The sequence below is a fragment of the Aspergillus lucknowensis genome, assembly GCF_044049455.1.
Source record: "Aspergillus lucknowensis strain CBS 449.75 chromosome Unknown BJX67scaffold_36, whole genome shotgun sequence".
In the NCBI taxonomy this organism is placed as follows: Eukaryota; Fungi; Ascomycota; class Eurotiomycetes; order Eurotiales; family Aspergillaceae; genus Aspergillus; species Aspergillus lucknowensis.
Window position 1 is genome coordinate 253,852 of NW_027263580.1, and position 19,404 is coordinate 273,255.

At 53.1% G+C, this 19,404-nt stretch overlaps 6 protein-coding genes across 6 annotated transcripts; 3 read left to right on the plus strand and 3 right to left on the minus strand.

Moving 5' to 3' along the window:
- Positions 1-216: 216 nt before the first annotated feature.
- BJX67DRAFT_197505 (putative acetamidase) lies at positions 217-2,502 on the plus strand. The gene is made up of 4 exons (XM_071025410.1): positions 217-377; positions 446-849; positions 901-1,371; positions 1,440-2,502. Exons 1-4 carry the CDS (start codon positions 337-339, stop codon positions 2,261-2,263), a joined length of 1,740 nt encoding a protein of 579 aa, XP_070883929.1. The 5' UTR covers positions 217-336; the 3' UTR covers positions 2,264-2,502.
- Positions 2,503-3,538: 1,036 nt separating this feature from the next.
- On the plus strand, positions 3,539-5,723 carry BJX67DRAFT_389649 (uncharacterized protein; the record flags this gene model as incomplete). The annotated part of the gene is made up of 3 exons (XM_071034527.1): positions 3,539-3,695; positions 3,773-4,204; positions 4,256-5,723. 3 exons carry the CDS (start codon positions 3,539-3,541, stop codon positions 5,491-5,493), a joined length of 1,827 nt encoding a protein of 608 aa, XP_070883930.1. The 3' UTR covers positions 5,494-5,723.
- Positions 5,724-6,508: 785 nt separating this feature from the next.
- On the minus strand, positions 6,509-8,665 carry BJX67DRAFT_373577 (putative MFS transporter Fmp42; the record flags this gene model as incomplete). The annotated part of the gene is made up of 2 exons (XM_071031415.1): positions 6,509-8,190; positions 8,248-8,665. The coding sequence occupies 2 exons, from the start codon at positions 8,663-8,665 to the stop codon at positions 6,509-6,511; spliced, it is 2,100 nt and encodes a 699-aa protein (XP_070883931.1).
- A 1,783-nt stretch (positions 8,666-10,448) lies between these two features.
- Positions 10,449-12,927, plus strand: BJX67DRAFT_197623 (uncharacterized protein). Its single transcript, XM_071025412.1, has 9 exons — positions 10,449-10,627; positions 10,705-10,733; positions 10,795-10,989; positions 11,076-11,389; positions 11,448-11,715; positions 11,771-12,226; positions 12,280-12,386; positions 12,491-12,590; positions 12,663-12,927. The coding sequence occupies exons 1-9, from the start codon at positions 10,617-10,619 to the stop codon at positions 12,797-12,799; spliced, it is 1,617 nt and encodes a 538-aa protein (XP_070883932.1). The 5' UTR covers positions 10,449-10,616; the 3' UTR covers positions 12,800-12,927.
- A 548-nt stretch (positions 12,928-13,475) lies between these two features.
- BJX67DRAFT_360191 (putative C6 transcription factor (War1)) lies at positions 13,476-16,835 on the minus strand. Its single transcript, XM_071029738.1, has 5 exons — positions 16,482-16,835; positions 15,209-16,415; positions 14,878-15,161; positions 14,290-14,831; positions 13,476-14,235 (listed from the first exon to the last, which is right to left on the minus strand). The coding sequence occupies exons 1-5, from the start codon at positions 16,543-16,545 to the stop codon at positions 13,702-13,704; spliced, it is 2,631 nt and encodes an 876-aa protein (XP_070883933.1). The 5' UTR covers positions 16,546-16,835; the 3' UTR covers positions 13,476-13,701.
- Positions 16,836-17,295: 460 nt separating this feature from the next.
- Positions 17,296-19,176, minus strand: BJX67DRAFT_197875 (phosphatidylinositol-3-phosphate-binding ubiquitin-protein ligase). Its single transcript, XM_071025416.1, has 2 exons — positions 18,058-19,176; positions 17,296-17,996 (listed from the first exon to the last, which is right to left on the minus strand). The coding sequence occupies exons 1-2, from the start codon at positions 18,946-18,948 to the stop codon at positions 17,361-17,363; spliced, it is 1,527 nt and encodes a 508-aa protein (XP_070883934.1). The 5' UTR covers positions 18,949-19,176; the 3' UTR covers positions 17,296-17,360.
- Positions 19,177-19,404: the final 228 nt, after the last annotated feature.

Here is a 19,404-nt window from a genome sequence, read left to right on the forward strand (position 1 = left end):
GCGCATGGACTTTCCCAAATCGGGCACCTGGTCGGCTCCCGGCACAGGGTCACGTGGACAAACATCTCCCAGGAACACGATATCTTGGGGTCCATTCCTCGATTTCTTTTTTTTCATCCTCTGTCTGAAAGAGAGACGGTATTGAGATATCTAGAGCCGGACGACTTCAACTTGTACTGAGCTGTTTGTGTTGCGCTGAGGTGTCGCTTATCTGCGGTTCTTATCGCAAGTCTCCGCACTTGTCCCCGCATATAAGAACGGTGGTTGCGCCCTTGATTCTCCAACAATTCCGAGACTCTTCAGTTTGGTCCATGATTTAGGAGGACTTGAGACAAGATGCTTCCACCATTCGATTTTTTCACTTACCGTCGCGCGAGGTGAGCCCTCCCAAAAAAGTACCAGCACGACATGCTATGTATGACTGACACTAAACCCCGCCGGGTAGGAGCATCAAGCAGCAGGAAAGGGCTGCGCGATTTGCTTCTCTGCCTCCCGACTACCACGCGCCTATTACCGCTTCGGATAAAGCGGTCGTAAATAAGCCAATTGAGGAACTTGTGCGGGAAGTCCAGGATGGCACTCTTTCCGCGACTGATGTGCTTCGGACGTACGGCAAGGTGGCCGTCAGAGCACAAGAGAAAACCAACTGTATCACAGAGCTGCTGCTTCCAGAAGCCGAAGTCTGGGCCAAGACGGAAGCCAACCTCAAGGGTCCGTTAGCTGGTGTACCTGTCTCCTTGAAAGACTCGCTCCAGGTCAAAGGATTTGACATCACATTGGGCTATTCTCGTCTGGCTGGGAAACCATACGCAGAGGACGGCCCGGTAGTGAAGTTGTTGAAAGACGCGGGTAAGTCTCCGGCGATTCACAGATAAGTTAGTAGTAGGCTGAATTTTGCAGGCGCGGTTCCCTACGCCAAGACCGCCCTTCCAGTGACGCTTCTATCCTTCGAGTCGGCGAACGGTCTTTGGGGCACCTGTCTGAACCCTCATGTTCCGCAGTACTCTCCGGGGGGCTCGACTGGCGGAGAGGGCGCTTTGCTCGCACTTGGTGGCCGCATTGGGATTGGATCGGACGTCGCAGGCTCCGTTCGTGTTCCCGCCGCTTGGAGTGGGATCTACTCCCTGCGCTGCAGTACTGGTCGTTGGCCGAAGAATGGGGTAAATACAAGCATGGCGGGGCAAGAGGGAGTACCAAGCGTCTTTAGCCCCATGGCTCGCACGTTAAACGATCTCACGTATTTTACGCGCTCCATAATCGGCATGCAGCCGTGGAAGTACGACTATACGGTACATCCCATCGCTTGGCGCTGTGAGGAGGAAAATGAGGCAAAGAGCAAAAAGCTAAGGGTCGGATTGATGGCGAGCGACGGTAACACAAGGCCCCAAGGCAGCTGAAAAGCGGATAGAGAAGAAAGAAACCTTCTAATCGATCAGCAGGTGTCATCCCCCCTACGCCAGCAATCCAGCGCGCTGTCGCAACTACGGCTGCTGCTCTCAGCGCGGCAGGCCACCAGGTCGTCGCGATCGCGCCCCCGCCAACTGCTGACCCCTTCACTGGGCTGACCCTTGCCTCTCAGCTGCTGAATTCAGATGGATGTGAAACATTCAACTCTCACTTCCATAGTTTTGAACCCTCTGATCCTGGCGCTGCCCAGCTCTCGCGGATCGCCAATCTCCCCCGTCCCCTCCGATACCTTTACTATCTCTTTGTGAGGTATATCCGACGTGACGAAAAATGGGCGGCGTTGATTCGAGGCTTTGGACCTAAGAGCGCAGCCGACCAATGGAAGTTGGTCGCCAAACGTGAGGCTTTCCGCTCGACCTGGCACGCCTGGTGGGACGCGGAGTCGCAGCAGTATGACTTCATTCTGTGTCCCGTCAATGCGACACCGGCTCTCCCACACAAGGCTATGAAGGACGCTGTCTCGTCCTGCGGATATACATTCCTCTGGAACTTGCTTGATTACACCGCTGGCGTACTGCCAGTCTCGCATGTCGACCCGAAGAAGGATGCTCTTGGCGCTCCTTACAAGACAACCCTCAAGCAGCTTGGGGCTGATTACGCGCTCGCGCGCGGTGCCTGGAAGCACTACGATGCGAGCAAGATGGCGGGACTCCCAACAGCGGTGCAGGTGGTGGGAAGGCGGTGGCAAGAGGAGAAGGTGCTTGGGTACATGGCGGCGGTGGAACGTGCATTGGAGGCGTATCAAGATCCGGTGACCGGGAACGGAGGCAAATATCCGCTCATCGAGCTCGATTGAAACCTCGATGTGGTTTGCTGGGCGGGAAAATCTTTGTTAGAAACAGAGTTTACTGAAATGCCTCTCAATAAAGAGACAGGACAATCCCACAATATACTAGTCTCCTGAACCCGCCGATCAAGCTTGAGTCAGATTTCGAAGTGGTTCCAAAACCCTCGTGGGGTTTCTTTGTTCACGCACTGGCCGCTCCCGCGGTAAATAAACTCGGTTCGGCTCAGGGCGAAGATCATGCAGCACAAAGGGCCTCCCCCTGGGGTGGAGGAGGCCCCCGAAAGACCGGGGAACGCTGTCTTGACGTCCATCAGAGCGGGAGCGAAGATTCAGACTATTTCCTGGAACCAAAGTCTGAGCGCGAAGTTTGTTGGCCGGCATCACCAATGAACGCTGCCGTCCTGGGTCGACAAATCGGAAGGAGAAGACCAGGGATGGCAGATTGATTATTATTTCTTGCTTTTTCGCTCTCTGCTTTGGGATCTCATCAGCCTGTGTTTTGGGTCGATCGTGCCACTGGGTTGGGAACTTGGGATGCAGGATGGCGTATTCTTGTCCTGCAATTACGGTATTGTACCGTCGGATCTTGCTCCTGAGTACTCTTTGAGTATGCTCCTTGACGGAGGAGTGTTGTTGAGATATCTAACAAATATATCCGCATGAGGCCACTGAAGCAGGAGACGGAAGGCCATGACGGAGATCCGCCCTGAAGAACTCCTCGTGCGGATTGTTGACATCTCTCCGTGCTGAAGATCGGCTCCAGAGAGTTCAAACTCTGCCAGGTGCTGGCTGGACCTGACAGTTCTCCAGCCATCCCAGCCTGCTGGACTCGCCATTCTGCAGCGAATCCACGCCTCGGGAACTCTCCCAAGGAAAAGCTAAATAATCCACCTGCTCTCCCGCTCGTATCAAAGTCCTCTTCCTCCTTAGTCCTCTGGAATCTCACCTGTGTCGCCTCCCTTGCTCTCCTCTCCCTCTGCCTCGTCCAGATGCCGCCCCCCCTGTACCACCCCGGATCCCGACTACCCCTAATTTGAGGCTGTTAAGCTCTGTCTGCCCCTCTCCCTCTCCCTCTCCCTCTCCCTCTCTCTCTTGTCTCTTTCTCTCTCCGGGACCTCTCTCCTTCCCAACAAACCCACTCTCGATCCGGTATTCTCGCATCTCGCTGTGCCTGTCCAAGCTGAGAACCGCAGAATGCTGCTCTTGGCATCCTTTCCTCATCGCCAGCCCAGTCCGTTTGCCTCCTTTTGACCGCATATCGAAGAAGTAGGCAGCGAAACGGGGATGTCCGCGAACAAAAGCGCCTCCGGGCGCAAGAAAGACGCCATCAATTTTGTCAACGCGCGGCCAGCTTCAGAATCAGAGCGGCTGAACATCAAGCGGCTGGTTCGCGCCCACGTTGGGAAATGGATCTCGACCCAAACCAAGGATCGTGCTGCCGGTCCCGCTGTTGTGGCTGACCCTGCTGAGCCTGTTACTGCCGCCGACAAACCCAACCCTGCCTCGAATGCTTTGGAGATCGACTCCGACGACCCTTACCTCCCTTCTACCTCCGCTTCTTCGACCCTTACCTCCCTTCTACCTCCGCTTCTTCGACCCTATCGCCCGCCTCGTCTGCCTCGTCGCGCGGTTCTCCAGACTCCTGCATCTCGAACTCCTCGCATACTGCAATCCCCGTTTTCACGGCTCCGCCGCATTCACTCTCGGAGTTGTCGCACGCTGTTGTTCCTCCTCAGAATCTTATCCCCTCTCCGCCGACCCTCGAGATATGTCGCCAATGCGACGGACATGGCGACGGGTGTTTATGTACCGAGTCGCTCGGGTCCGACACTCCCAGCCCACCTTATTCGGAGGATTACATTGAAGTTGTCGGCGCTGGCTCTCTTGATCCGTTCCGGATTTATCCCTCGCAGATCGAACCGGAGCTTATCCAGATATCGGAAGAATACTGTGCGTCCATTCTCCTCACATTGCACCGCTCTCTCTCCTAACATCTGGCAGGTCTTTCATGCCTCTGGCCCGGCCTCACCCCCGGACCCTCCGGAACGAATATGCAATCATGGTTCCCTATGTCTCTCTCTGACACAACCCTCTTTACGGCATTCCTATACGGTTCCCTTTCACACATGCGCGTTCAAGCACTGAACGGCTGGATTCCCCGACAAATCTTCCGTACGCGTCACCAACGCCTTCTGGAGCATGTTGAAATGGAAACAATCAAATTGGTTAGCCGAGAGATGGACGATCCCACTCGAGCAGTTTGCGATGCCATGATCTTCAGTGTCGTCTGTATGGCGCATAACAAGGCCGAAGATGATGTGACTGGATTACCACGGCCCCCATTCACAGCCCCAATGCAGCGGTTACAATGGCTTGATGTATACGGAAGTCTTCGGCCGAACCTAGTCCATATTGGAGGTTTAATCCAGATGGTCAACTTACGAGGCGGTATCGACGAGATCCAGCTCCCTGGCTTGGCGTCTATCATATCTTTCTCCGATATCGTTACTTCAACCACCTTCCTCTCTCGCCCCGTGTTCCCCTGGGTCCCTCTCGAAGCAAGTCGCAGGAACAAGACAATGCAAGAAGTATTAGGATACACAGACGCCAGCGTCGACCATTACTTTGCCCACTTTCAACAGCTCGGCCTCCCCCGCAGTCTTGCAGAAATTCTCTGCGCCATAAACACCTACACCAACCTCGTCGACCAAGCCCAAATGGGGTATGACCCTTCCCTCCTAGCTGACCAACGAAACATCCTCCATTATACCCTTATCTGTATTCCTCCCGCCGCGTCCATCGAACACGACCCAAACGCTTCCTCCACCTACGCACCGCAACCTCAAGACATAATCTACGACTCATTCCGCCTTGCCTGTCTCATATACAGTGTTGGCGTCGTCCTGCCGCTCCCGGCACAAAGTACACCCATCACCAAACTCGCCGAACTCCTTTATAACACCCTCCAAGTCTCACACCACCCTTCGATCTGGGCTTCGCCCCAAGCTCAAGTGGCGCTTCTCTGGATCCTTACGCTCGGCGGCATCGCGGCGATTCGGACACCACATCGTTCATGGTACGCAAACATGTTATACCAGGTCACTGTCCATAACAAAATCACATCTTATGACGATCTCAAACGATACCTAGCCATCTTAGCGTGGTATCCAATAGCATGCGACAAACCAGGTCTGGAATTATGGATTGATGTCCAGAAGGCGCGCGTTTTCCGAGGCTGAGGCGATTTACCGAAATTCCGTTGCCTTCAACGACCCGCCAGAACGAAATCAAGGAAATGGCTCCCGCCACGGCGTGGAAAATCAATCCAGCAGCCCGATCCGCCAGACAGTCAACCAACGGGAGCGTTGAATACTTCTTTATTTCGAAGGGGGGAAATGCCCCGCTTCCTGTCGGACATTATTGAGCATCATACTCCGACCCGGTTTCCACCAACCAAGCCAAATGTCATACCGAAGCAAATCACGTGGCTCCACCGCTCGCCCTACAGTTTCATGCTCGGTGCAGACCCACGTTCAACAACCATGCCCGATATACAGCTGGGACATCTCATAGCCGCTTACAGCAGGCCCGAACACCCAGCATTCCTCAACCACACGGTCCGATGGGCGGCAGCCAGTTGTTAATTCGTTCAGGGTCGTCCTTCCTTCCTTTCTTTCTCTCTTTGACCCTTCATCATTATGAAGGAAAAGGAGCCCTATGCACAGTCCCATATCGGAACAAGAAGGTCCGATACGAGTCATGACCATCATGAGAGCTTTTGCTTTCTTTTCTTTCCCTCCCTCCTTTCTTCCTCTTTCCTACTTTTTTCTTTTTTTTTCCGGCGCGAGACTACTATTCCTTTGATTCTTGGACGGGCATACGCGATTGATGGGTCGCTACTACATATATGCAATCTCTATTTCTTTCTCTTTTCCATACATATCTTCCAAGTGGCAAACACTGACCTAACCCTGTATACCTGAAGAATAAAAATGGAACACAAACAAAAGTACGAAAAGAAATATGTCAAGGTCCCATGAAGAGTTGGTAAATATGGCGTGTCATCGCATAGACAAAATCATTCACGTCAATCATGTCCACTGGTAGCTTGTGACCAAAAAAAAAAAAAAAAAAAAAAAAAAAAAAAAAAAAAAAAAAAAAAACAATCGCAAAGTCTTGAACCAACGAATGAAGACATGACTCTCGTTACTTATGTATATAGAGGAATCCAAAACTCCCCTGTGTTTTTAAGTTCTAATGTGATCTCAAACTCCCATAAGACAGGGACTCTGACTGTCTCCTCGACGGGATCGAGCGCGGCTCAAGAAGTGGCTGGTGTTCCCAATCCCTCGTCGCAATTCCGTCATAGTCTGGGACTACCACTGAGGTTTCTGGGTCACTCGGGTTGGGCGCGGAGGGAGGGCCATACTCCGCCATTATGGCGGCCATACGCCACACATATATCACAAGTGCCGAGCCGGAGATGAAGGTGAGGATTGTGAGGATGAGATTGACGGGAATAGGGTTACGGTTGAAGACGGTGAATGTGAGAGCGTCAAGAGCGGCTTGCGCGAAGTTTCCGAGCCCAGCCACACAGATGATGAGTCCGTAGACTTTGCCGAAGGTACGGAAGCCGAAGACTTTGGCCGCATAATCTGAGACTGCAGTATAGTAGAATGGACGGTAGATGACGAAAAGGATGATGTTGGCGTATGCGGCTTCGTAGCTACCTGGGATACATCCAAGAATGCCGATCGCCGTTGCTGTTGAGGCTAGAACGAGGAGGACGAAGGGGGTGCTAGCGGTATCGAGGATAGTTCCAATGAATGGGACGGCGCAAAGGCCGCCTAGGGGAAGTAGGAAGTCAAAAACCTGATTGATACGCCGTGCGTCTTCGAACGAGTCGAATAGGTACTCATATTGCTGTCGGATAGATGCGACGAAGTAATTGATACGCAACATCTGGAGGACCGTGAAAAAGGCGATGAGGACAAACCACGGCGAGCGGATCTGCTGGAGAGCAGAGAAGCCGTGCATGGCACCCCAAACTCCGCCGGTCGTGTGCTTGTTTTGGGGGGTCGGTTCTGGCTGAGCCCGGGTCGCATTCGGCTCGTTAACATCCTGGCCATCATTTAGCGTTAAGCCGAGGCCGCTGACAATAGATGCGGTTTCATCGCCATCAGTCAGAAGATCTTGGATTTTGCTAACGACATCCTGGCGACGCATACGGCGATCGTTTCGTTGTCTCTCGCCCTCATCGCGGTCCGGAATGCGATCGTCAACACGATCGCTGGCTTCGGCGACAATATGAGCTTCTGCTTGCTGAACGAGCTCCCCAGCAGTCTTATACGATGAGTGAGGCATGATTGATACTTGTGCAATCAATATAAGCAGTGGAATCACGAGGTAGACTGAGAAAAACTTCTGTGAAGAAAAGGAGCCGTTTGTTTTGTCATTTACAATCCGGAATATCAGGAATAAGGCACTGGAGGCATCAAAAGCGCCGGTCAAAGAAGATAGTATCAAGCCGGACCGGGTTGGAAACGTATTTGAAAGATGGAACGATGAAATGAAAATGAAGGGACCACCTAAAGCAAGCAGAAGGTAACCAGGAATGTACGCATCTAACGGAACTCGGTTTGCTAGCGCAAGAAGAAGCGCTCCCAAAAACAGACAGCTGCTTCCGATGATTCCACAGACTCGTGGGCCGTATGTGTCGAGAATTGTCCCCACTGGGAGAGCAGAGACATTCGTGGCGACAGCAGCTATCGTGAACATCAGGTTGAGACGAAGCTCCTGCCCGTAGCAAGCGACCTCTTCCCCGAAGCAGGAGTCGCCATAGACTCCTTCCCTAATGAAAACGGGTTTTAGTGCAGCAAACCCGAAAACTATACCAGCCGCAAAGAAGCAGTATACCACGGCAACGAAGACTTGTACTTCATGGGGGTCAGCCTAAACTCCTCGGTTGACCGGCTGCGGCTACTGCAACTTACAGATTCTCCTTCCAGAGCCTATTTCAAAAGCTCCAGTCGTCTCTAGCGGTGCCCAACGTTGGTGGTCGAACTCGGCGGATTGCAAGGCTTGTTGTTCTGCTTCCGCCGTGTGGTCGACTTGGGGTTGCTTAGAAAAGAGGGATGAGGCCCGAGAGAGAGGGTTACGATCGTCGTCTCCGCCATCCCCCGCTGCCTGAGTCCATCCCAGCCCAGCATATGGGTTGAAATTCAGGCGATCTCGCAACGAGGGGATGTCGGTAGTAGATGGAAAAGAGGACGCCAACGAAGCCTCGGGAAGGTCATGGTACGAAGCAGTACCGTCGTCTGATTCGTTCTCCGCAGTTCGGTCTTGTGGGCGGCGTGGTGATGCTGGATTGGGCTCCCATGACTCCAAGTAGGAGACTCGAGGGAGTGACATCCTACCTGTACTGCCGTGAGCACAACGGGTAAAGTATCACGAACACGCGGGGGAAATTGCACCTTGAAAAGGGAGGGGTAGAGCGGACCTCAATCACAAATCCCTTCGTTCAGTTGGCAATGGTGGCGACGTCACGATGAAACACCGGCTACAATCCAGCTTCGAGGGAGGGATGGGTGCGGGGAAGCTCTCGGAGGTCAAGCAGCTCTTCAACAACAACAACAAGAACACGAGGGTTTTCTGAGGTATAAGAACGAGTGATGCAAAATGGCAATACAGAATAAGGCGGTATGGGTGCAAAGGACAAAGGGATGGTGCGAATCAGGATGACTATGGTGAGAATTGAGGGAATCGAGAGCTTTCGGCGTCGAGGGAGCCAGGGAGCTGGACCCTTGGACGCTGCTGATAACGTCACCTGACTGGAGCTCTCCCCGCACTGTGTTTGCATTCAGCACAGCTGCAGCTTCGGAGCTCAACTTGGAAGCCTTCCGGAGTTCAATTCATGCCTGCTGCTTCACGCCTTCCTCATACTCGAGACCTTCCTTGAGCCTTGAACCTGCAGGCTGTGTAATTGCCCCCCTGTTGCTTTGTTTGCCCGAACCAAGGCATTCTTTTCCGGCAGACTATCCAGAATTGATCAGGCAAGCGTTGCTCGGAGGTTTCTGGTGTTGCCCCTTCTTGACCCGTAAAGTTCGGGAACCCCCAAGGAAAGGAAAGACATCTGTGGTGATATCACCGCTTTTATCAAGGCCATGCTTGGGTCTCGAGTCTCTTCCCTTCTTTCTTTCTGCCGCGAGCAACAACGAACATGCAAGATAGCGGACACGAGGGGGCCATGCATTGTGCGTACAAACAAAGCAACCATCTGCAGATTCGGCAGCTTCAGGTCGGATCAACGGCGCCAGGAGTGACTTAATTGGGCCCAGCTCAACAAGGAGAGTTGAGACGAGGATCATACGATACAGGGCGATAACCCACATATTTCCCAAGCGTTCAGCTCCTGCAACTAACGGGAGACATCCGTCTCTCAGCTCAAGTCCAGATGACTCCCTGGTCGACGACACAAGTTGTGGTCATTCGCAGGGCGATGCATGCGATTGACAGGCCAAACTCAATTCAGCACGTGCCACTGCGCGTGTGCGTGCCTTTTCCCCCCCTTAAAAGGCTGAACGAAGCTCCGGCCCCATTATTGAATGAGCCGGCGATGGAAACGGTCGAAAATCCGTCCTGAGTCCTGAAAAGCTCCAGTGGCAGAACCAAGAAAAAGCTCCGGGTTGGGTGGGTTTTCCATCTTCAGCTGTGAGGATTGCCTTCTTCTGGCAGTGATCGGACATTGGAGTGCCAATCGCCATGCGGTTCTCGGGAGAATGCGACAGGCGATGAAGAACCCCATGCTCACCCTTCTAGCTCGAGCCACTTGCAGTCGGGGTTGTATTTGGCTTCATTTCCACCGCGACCATCATCATTCCTCAAGAATTGCCATGTGGATGGGAAGTCAATCGAAGAACCATCTCCCCCTGAGGGTACGAGAGTGCTCGTTTCGGCAGGAGTCCTTCCAGAGGAAAAGATCTTCCTCCCCGCTCTCGTTCTCTTCCTCTCCCAGGCATGGTGCATTTGCTTTCCGAGAGCTTTCGGTTCTTGATGCCAGTTCAACGGCTCCACTTTTGCATGAACCGTTCCTCCACAGTCGAGCCGTTGGCCGTTTCTTCGCCCATCGCAATCACTGTCACAATGCGTTCAGCTGCATCAACATCCTCTGTGCCTCTCATTCTTCGGGCATCCTTCCTCTGCATTCTTATTTTCCTCCTGGTCTCTCGAGCCCTTTTGCTATGTTTCAGAAATGGGTTTGCTTCTTCCGGATTTCTTCTTAAATGTCAATTCAGCGTTGATGGTTCCCCCCTCCCCATGGATCTTTCCATTCTCAGCCGACCACTAAGCTGCCGATAACGTGATGAGGGGATGGTGAGTAGGAGACCTCGACCTGAGAAGCATGCACCGTTGAGGTTCCGTTAGCTCTAACTCTCCTTTCACCCTTCCAGCCTTACCTGTCGCCAACGCCATCTTAAATGTCAGTCTACGTCTTGGAGGCTCGTTGTTCAATGGTATCATTATCTAACACGACTGTGCAGGTGACAAGACCGGCACCGAGTGTCTCCGCTGTCAACGGTCAGGGCGACAGTGTATCCCCGCGCCCGCAAGGCCGGAGGAGATCACATTCCGACACGGCCAGAACCCGTCCATGCGAACTAAGGGCCCGCCTCGCTACGGAGAAACCGACCTAACCTTTCCGGATGACCAAGTTTGGGTTGCTTTGCCGTCCGATTGTAAGTGTCCTGTCTGTGTCTCGAAAGCCGGACACTTTGGTAGAGTGGACTTCCCCCCCCTATACCCGGTCCTAACGGCGCTTCAGTGTTCTTCGAGGACGAGACAGACCAAACAGCCTCCGAGTACCACGTCGTCTCTGCGGAAGCGTCACCAATACATCCGAGAGGAGCTCATAGGGCTCGATTCACTACTACCTCAACATCTACCCTACCCTCAATCGCATCACCCGCGCAAACGCTCCCCCCAGGCAACGCTGAACCGTCACGCATTGTTCCACATTCACGAACACAGTCGATGGACTCGCTCTTATCGCCAAGCTCGTCTCGCGATCATCCACGGCTGGCTGACTTCAACGAAGCTTTCCTTCTCCGGCACTTTCAAAAGACCCTCGGTCCTTGGGTGCTTCACCTCATTCCCCCCAGCTCTACTGACAGTATGGCTAATCTGTGGCTTTCAGCTCGATTCCTGTGACTACGAAAGGCGGTTCTCGACGGATGTGGTGGAGCGTGCACCTTCATACCCTCTTTTGCTTTACGCCTGCTTAGCCACGGCTGCTCGCCACCTTTCCCATACGACGAATCTCGTTCCACCGAATACTGCGGACGAATACCATGAAAAATGCATTGCTATACTCCTTCCCGGTCTGGGAAACTGGGAGTCCAAGATAGGGCTTGAAATTCTTCTGGCATCTACCGTTATACTGCGCTTCTTTGAACAGATCTCTTGTATGTCCAAGTTCGAGATGTTGTACCTAGGTAAAGCGACTCTAATGTTGAACAGCCCATGCTCCATCAAACGACTCACAGCGTCATCTACTAGCTGGATCAGTATACATAAGTTCCCAGGTTGACTGTGCAGTCTCTGGCGGCCTTGCAGAAGCGTCGTTTTGGGTGTTCGTGATGCAGGATATCCAATTCGCGCTGACGTCCCAAAAACCACTGCGTCTAACTCTCAGTCCATTTGGCGAAAAACTTCAGCTCATGTGGACACAACGAGTATCCCAAACCGACCGCGACTGGGCCCATCGAGCGGTATGGCTTCTGGCTGAAACGATAAACCACTGCTACGGCATACACGACCCTCACGTGATCGCAGCAAATGGAAGAGCCTTGAAACAGAAGATCGATATTTGGGAGACCCGGAAACCAGATGGCTTCCGGCCATTGCATTCTTCACTTGCTGATCCGAGAATAGGGAGACCCTATCCTGTCGTTTGGTATACCAAATCATTATACGGTAGGCCCATCTATGGCATGTTCCTGTTAGTTCCTGCTGATTTTTGGCCGTAGCCACTGCAATACAACACATCTGCATGGCAAAGGCTTTGTTGCAAGAGTATGAGCTACGAAACACGTACGCGGGGTCTGGTCTGAGTGGGGATACAAATAAAATGGAGGTTAGTCAACCAGTACCCTTGAGTTATCTGAGCGTCCTCACGTTTGGAAAACATGCACAGAACGGCGAAGCAAGGAGTACATGCTAATTGTGATCCCTTTCTAGGACGAAGTCGCCCAGAATCTAGGCATTATTTTCGGCATTGCTCTCTCGAGTGACGGCGACGCCTCTGCCCGCGTCATGGCTTGCCATGCATTATCTGCTTGTAGGATTTCCTCCTGTCTGAAGTAACTTGACTTAGTCCTATGTGCACAAGTCGCTAAATTTTGTCGTCCAGGTGGCTCTTGGGTCCGTGACCCACTGGCGCAACGGTCTCTTCTGGATTTGCTTCGAAAGACAGAAGCAGAAAACGGATGGCCCTGGGGATTTGTCGCTCAAAGGCTTGGGCAAGAGTGGCATCTTACCCAATCCTAACCTTCACATCACATTCTCAACCGATCGAAACCAACAACCTCAGGAAATCCTCCCACCGGCGGGGACCGAGGCTTCCCGCCGCTGTCTGTGTCATGACAGAAGACATCCACTGAATCCAACGCTCAAAGCCAACTCTCATTTTCGGGGTTTGGGAGCAAGCTTCCACAGCCTTTGTCTTTTGAGCTGAGACAGCCACAGAGTGACCTAGAGAAAGAGGAGATACGGCGTACCTTCCAGCCCCCACGCCATACCACCATTATACACCTCCGAGTCGGAAGGCCCTCCTCCTCTTTCTTGTCCTTGTCCGTCTCAATTTCCAGCTAAGGATATATCGTCGTAGAGGTGCTGGACAAGCACCCGGATGCCTACAACTTGCCGGACAAAGATAGGAATCGTCGAGACATCGATGATTACAAGATGCGAGCGTTATGCTCGCATTCCCCAATCTTACGAAACGAATCTCCTTCTTCGAATAGAAGATTTTCTTGTATTCCTCCCGTAGGACAGTAGTAAAGGCCCTGATCCCAACTTCTGAACGAGCCATAGACGGAAAGGCTCAATTGTTCGTATCACAATGGCTTCTTATCTCAACGGGAATTCTAGATATGGGCGACTCTAATTCCACAACGATACGGTGGGATAGTCATCCTGCTTTTTAAAGAAGGGAAAGTAAACACTGGCCTATTCGGCTCCAGCTATCGCAAGCTGTGTAGAGGGGATTTGTTTATTAACAATCGGCAAGTCTACCTTATAGTATCGTACACAACTTCACCGAGACCAGCTCACTAAGCGGAGATGTATTTGCTTCATATACGTCTCAAGCGACATATATATATCGATATACCTACCTTATCTTATAAATAATATTACACCCATATATCATGATAGATATATATGAGATATTAGAAATACCCACTCCCCTCAGGCGGGAGCGGAAAATTCAGCACCCCGTCGCCAATCAACTCATAGAACGCAAACAGGTTCGGATCGGAGTAATTAACCTGGATGCCCAGCTCCGGCGCAAAGACACCGGGCGTCGACATCATCATCCCATTACTCCCGGAGGAGAGGTCGGGGAAGCCGGAGGCAGTAGCGGCTTGCTGGTTGGGGGACGCGGATGAGTCGAACGGAGACGGGTAGAACTGGCGTTGCGATGCGTAGGGGGCCCAGGCGGAGTCGGATTGAGTGGCTGTGGATGGGGTCGCGGCCGTTGCGGGGGGGCAGGCGTTGGGGTTGGGGTTTAATGCCATGCAGGGCGGGAGAGTTTGGGAGAGGAGGTCTGGGGATTGTTGTGGGAGCGAGTCTTGAGGGAAGCCTGTTGCGTATGGCTGTTGTGGGTGTTGTTGCTGGGATGAACTGGACCGGTTCTTGGGGTCGCCTGTGGCGACTTCGCTGAGAAGGTGGAGTGGAGTGGCTGGTTGGGGGATGTTGGAGGCCTGGTGGCAGTTAGAACTGTACGCAAGTGGCAGAGAGAAGAGAGTTGGGCATACCTGACTCGAACCTGGTTGAGGGACCATCACTGGTTCTCCCTTTCGGGAAGTTTGGAAGGACTCATGCAAGACACCATGCTGGTCTTTGCGGGACTTAAACCATTCCCGCAACATGGACAAGACGTTAGAGAACTTGCCCGGAGTGACACCGCCGGGAAGGTTACCCGCGGCTGTGTAGTGTGCAATTACTTTATCCAGATAACTTTCCACTTTCAAGTTGCGGGGTTCGATAACCTGCCCAATATATGCGTTGGGAACTGTCACGATCGAGTAAAGTTTGATTAAAGCAACAATGGCAAAGGCCGTCCGAGCCAGAGCGACGGTAGGTATGTTGAGTAGTTCTTCAACGGGAATGGAGCAAATGGTATCGATAGATTGGTGTATGGATGTGAGAGTGGCGCTGAGGGCACTTATGCGAGCCGCTGTGTTTGGGCTAGAGATATCTGCATCTGGATCCTTGCTCTCTTCGTCAGGACTATCCAGAGACATAGCATTTTCATGAAGATAGATGTTGACGATAGCTTCCGCTTGGACCATTAAAGCTGAATGCTGTTAGTGACATAGCTTTAGAACAGTAGGAGTCCGTACCTGTGTTGTAATTGTGGAGAACCTCCTTCTTCCATTGTTCCAGCTGCTTCTCAAAAGCCTTGAGGGTGAACTGAGATTTAGATTCGTAGAATGATAAACTCGCTCCCAAATCATCGGCAAAGAACCGGGCACTAATTTCTTCAATTATGCGCGCCAATTTAGCCCATTGTATCATCACCTTATCCGATGGCAGGGCATCAGGTGAGTTTTCCAGAATATCAACACACTCATCCATGTATGGAAGCCACCGAAGAAGGATCGGCCGTCTCAAAGCGCTCGAAGTTCTAATCAATTCAGACACAGCTCTTCCCCGAGGATGAAGGCAACTTACTGGACAGACACGAAATAACACCCAAGCCAAGCACGCCTCACCTCTGGAGAGTCAGGATTTGTAACTGGTGGGTGTTTCACGACGTCACGAAGAAGATTGAATGGTTTTATCTTATTGGACGATTTTCGGTTCATTCCTATGTCCATCCCAACGGCCACGGCCAGCTGCGCCAGCTGATAGAACTTGATCTCTTCGAAATTTTCCGGGGGCGTGTAGAAGGCACAAGATACAAGAAGCGCTTGCACCAGGTCAAGTGACTTTTCGCCCTTCACGATCACCCGCTCCGCTATCGTCTTGTACAGTTCTAGCAGAAGTGTATGCTGCACACTCGGCTCGAAACGACCGACCGCGACGGCGACTATGGCGTGGAACAGAACTGGCCGATTCTTTCGGACCTCACTCATCTGGATACAGGGCGGGAAGACCACCATCGGTATGTGGCCAGACATAGAGTCCACATACCGATTAAACGATTCTAGGGCAAGCGCCGGGCTCACAAGACCTCTATCGATGATATCAGGACCTTTGCTCGTCTCCTTGTCGCCCGGCGTTGGAGCGGACCATGAAGAGCGCCATGCTCTAGCACCAGCATCGCCTGTTTGCTCCGCGATTGGACTAGGGTTGCTCGCATGCGACTGTGTCGAGAGACTCCGAGTGTCGCCCGTTTCCTTGACCTCCCCACTGGCATGTCGCTTACTTCCCTGGTTCGCCGGAGGAGGCAGAGAGCGGTTCGATCCGCCCTGCCCTGAAACCAACCATCGACGTCCCACATGTTCATCCCGGGATGAGGGCGCCTGCGCGTTGCTATTCGACGGTAGAAGCGCGTCGACCTTCTGTGAAGTCTGTAGAGTCGCCGTTAACGCGTCGATCTTACGCTCCAGCTCCGCAACCCGGCTATCTGTCTTCTTCTGGCGCTTGCGAGTCGGGAGGGTGACGATACACGACCTCCCCGCCTTGGCGCACCGCTTGCACGGTTCATCTGGATTGACGAGGTCGGGTTCGCAGCGGACTTTGAGCTGGCGGCAAGCTTCACAGGCTCGCGGCCTTTTCAGGTCAGAGTATGGATCATTGGGGTCGGTTGAGTCGAGATGCGGGGAGGTGGCACGGAGGGTATATTGTTGAGAGGACTGGGTCCCATACGAGGTCGGAGCGGTCGAGGAGGGCTGCTGGGGAGCAGGCTGAGGAGGGGGCTCTGGATAATCGGAGGCTATGTGCACCGACCAAGCAAACGCATTAGCCGATGGTGATATCGGAGCTGGGGTGTACGACCTACCGGATTCCGTGCTCTCCGAAGAGGCCGTCTCCCTCCCCGAGTTCAATCGTGGATCAATCTCCATCGACTGCGGGGACTCTGAAGCAAGCAGCGGATGTCAGCCTAACCATCTTCATGGCTATCCAGCAACAAAGCGGCCGGAGGAAAGCTTCGAAACACCACCGTTAAGCATACCTAGCAGTGAACAGCTAGCAAGTCCCCGGAGAATAATTAAGAATATCGATTGGGGCGGGTCGAAGCGTTGCTGCTGTCACGGTCGGGCAGACGGCAATTTGAGCTCCGATCGCCGACCACGCGAGAAGGATCTGATAAAGCGAGGTCCTGCCGGTGGGTTGGACAAGAAAAAAGGGAAAAACTTTCCTCCAAATGACAACGTCCCTTCTTCTTGACCGATTCGAAGGCCTCTGGATGGAAATTTAGCAGGATTGCTCCAGGATGAGGCAGTTTACGAAGGGCGCGAGGTTGGGATGGAGCTTCGTACTCGGTAGCCAATCATGCGATCTGGCCCCAAACCATCTGCCTCGAGAGCTTCCAGAAGGGGTTTTGGAGCATACAGAGTACTGTTGGACTTAGATTTACAAATACGAGTCATGAATGTCTAGCACAGCCGGTGCAGAGAGGGAGAGAATCATCGAATGCCTTTGGAAATGCCACGCCTGCGCGAAAACGCCAGTGCATATAAGGAGAAGTACCAAGCCAGAGCCAGGAAAGGGAGGGTATGGAAGGCGGAGCAAAACAAACGCCGGCTAAAACGTAGATGGGGGATCATATATACTCCAAAGAGCCAACAAACAGAGAGCAGTGTAGGTACGCCTAGGGAAGGCAGAACGAGGGAAACCAGAACAAAACCCTGGTAGATAACAAGGACCGACAAGTGTCCTAGGACGTCTTGTGCACAGGACATTCTTTCTTCCGCTCAAACCACTCCACGATACACCTCTTGTGGAATTTGCACAAGCACTCGAGGCGTACCAAGGACTGGCCCACCTCGTATTCTTCCATACAGATGGTACATTCCTGCTCCGTACCATCTTGCCCAATACAATCTTTCTCTGTTGCGGCAAAGGCCAGCATTCGAACGGGAAGCTGAGGCGGCGAGACTGGGCTGCCGCTGGGCGGACGACCGTGGCTCTCGATACAGCTCCGGATGTGGGATTCTCGAGCATCCTCGTTCCCATTCGGGCCGATGGGGGGTAGTGGGTTATCGCATATCGGGCAAAGATCGCACTCATCAATGAGCTGGGAAGGTCGTGGGTATGAACCACGCAGCGCACGAGGCATACTTGTGGATGCCGCGGAGGGGTCAGGCGGAGAGCTCGACTGACCCGCATAGGGATTACGGGACGAGGGTCTCGCTGCGCTCAAAGGTGGAGGTAAGCGGCCACTCGACATTGAGCCGTAGTTTATAGGGCGTCCTTGAAACGTTGGGGCGTGTGCACCGCCGAAACCAGTAAATGCAGGATAGTCGCTTGATCCGAAGGTCCTCCGGGTTGGTCTCGAGGTGAAGCTATCAGGCTATAGTTGACACATTGTTTGTAAGCCTCCGATTGACGTTATGAGATAGATATGAACTTACGATCGATGTGTATGGATGCTGTCTGAGTGGAGTCGACACCGAATGATACGACCGGTGCCGCGACCAACCGGCGCCAGATCCTAGTTCGCCAGGTGGTCGAACAGGGGGGTATCCAAGAGGCGGCTCAGGGTTCGGGTCAGGAACACAAGGATTACAGAGCCGCACTTCTTCACCACCGCCAAGAGCTGGGTTGAGAGCTGCCGTCAACTGTGTGGGCTCCTCGCTCTCGAGATTGACTATTTGCGTAGCGCGATGTGCGAAGGCCGAGGCGCTTGGACGGTTTGGCTGAGGGGGGTGGACAATGTATTGCCGCGGAATCGTAATCCGATGGGGCGAACAAGACGCGCAGACCACTCGGCCGCACTTCCGGCAATGGTGTTTCCTATACCAAAAGCTAAATGCTGTCCCGCAAATAGGGCATTCCGTAACTTCCGAGTCCGGCTGCCATTGTGGCCGTATAGAATCAACATATTGGCTGTTACCGCGAGATAGTGAGCTTCGACGGCGCTCAAGGGCTCTCTGAGTAGTCGCTTCCGGAGGTGAAGAAGATAGGTCGATCGGGGTTTCATAGGAGGAGCCGGGTAAGTAGATATCCGGCTGTACGTGTGAATGATTGGGGATAGGCCTGCTATCCATTTCCGCTCTGCTGCTTGACGCTACCACCGGGGGCCGAGCATAGCTCGGCCCAGCAGCAACAGCCTCTGGGTCGACCAGTCTCCTCTTCCTATCGGGTCCAGAGAGTGTACACCTTCTCCTTTCCACACGAGAATCCAATGCAGGACCAGCCTCGCGTATCCCTAGATTCTCCGGGCTCGCATGGAATCTGAAGTTTGTGGTAGTGATCGTAGACGGAGGGGGGGCGGAATCTCCAGAGCTCGATAACGATGACATAAACTTGGAAAAATGGGCGACGGAGGATGAGCCTGATGACGGCGTGTTTCTTGTCGCTACAGAGGAGACCAATCTCCGTCGTTTGCACAACGAACGGTCATCGACCGATGGGTGGCGCGACGATTCCAGGATGGGACAGCGAGAAGACAGGCGCTAGCAGAGGGTAACTGCACAACTGCGAGAGGGGAGAGGGCTGGGAGCGGCGTTTAGAAGATTGAACCTGCACGAGAGAGAGAGTAATTGTCTGGGAAAGACAAGAATAACTTGAGGGACAGCAGCTGTCGGCCCGATAAGAGCGGCCAGTGTTGTTGACTGCTTGGCCAGGTGGGAGAGTCTCGTGACGGTCACACAGCGACCATAGGACCAGGGAAACACCACGCGAGGAAAAGAAAGCGATCAGGGACTCAAGAGGCGAAAATCAAGACGGGGTCGGCGAGAGAAATCACACGGAAGAAG

Coding starts and splice junctions, on each gene's coding strand:
- BJX67DRAFT_197623 (XM_071025412.1), top strand. Junction 12,227..12,279: donor GTATACCAAATCATTATACG/GTAGGCCCATCT, acceptor TTTTGGCCGTAG/CCACTGCAATACAACACATC. Junction 12,591..12,662: donor TTGCCATGCATTATCTGCTT/GTAGGATTTCCT, acceptor TTTGTCGTCCAG/GTGGCTCTTGGGTCCGTGAC.
- BJX67DRAFT_360191 (XM_071029738.1), bottom strand. CDS start 16,545: ATGGAGATTGATCCACGATTGAACTCGGGGAGGGAGACGGCCTCTTCG. Junction 16,416..16,481: donor TTCGGAGAGCACGGAATCCG/GTAGGTCGTACA, acceptor CGGTGCACATAG/CCTCCGATTATCCAGAGCCC. Junction 14,832..14,877: donor TCTCCACAATTACAACACAG/GTACGGACTCCT, acceptor AACAGCATTCAG/CTTTAATGGTCCAAGCGGAA.
- BJX67DRAFT_197505 (XM_071025410.1), top strand. CDS start 337: ATGCTTCCACCATTCGATTTTTTCACTTACCGTCGCGCGAG. Junction 378..445: donor TTCACTTACCGTCGCGCGAG/GTGAGCCCTCCC, acceptor CCCGCCGGGTAG/GAGCATCAAGCAGCAGGAAA. Junction 850..900: donor GAAGTTGTTGAAAGACGCGG/GTAAGTCTCCGG, acceptor TGAATTTTGCAG/GCGCGGTTCCCTACGCCAAG.
- BJX67DRAFT_197875 (XM_071025416.1), bottom strand. CDS start 18,948: ATGTCATCGTTATCGAGCTCTGGAGATTCCGCCCCCCCTCCGTCTACG. Junction 17,997..18,057: donor AGCATCCATACACATCGATC/GTAAGTTCATAT, acceptor TGTCAACTATAG/CCTGATAGCTTCACCTCGAG.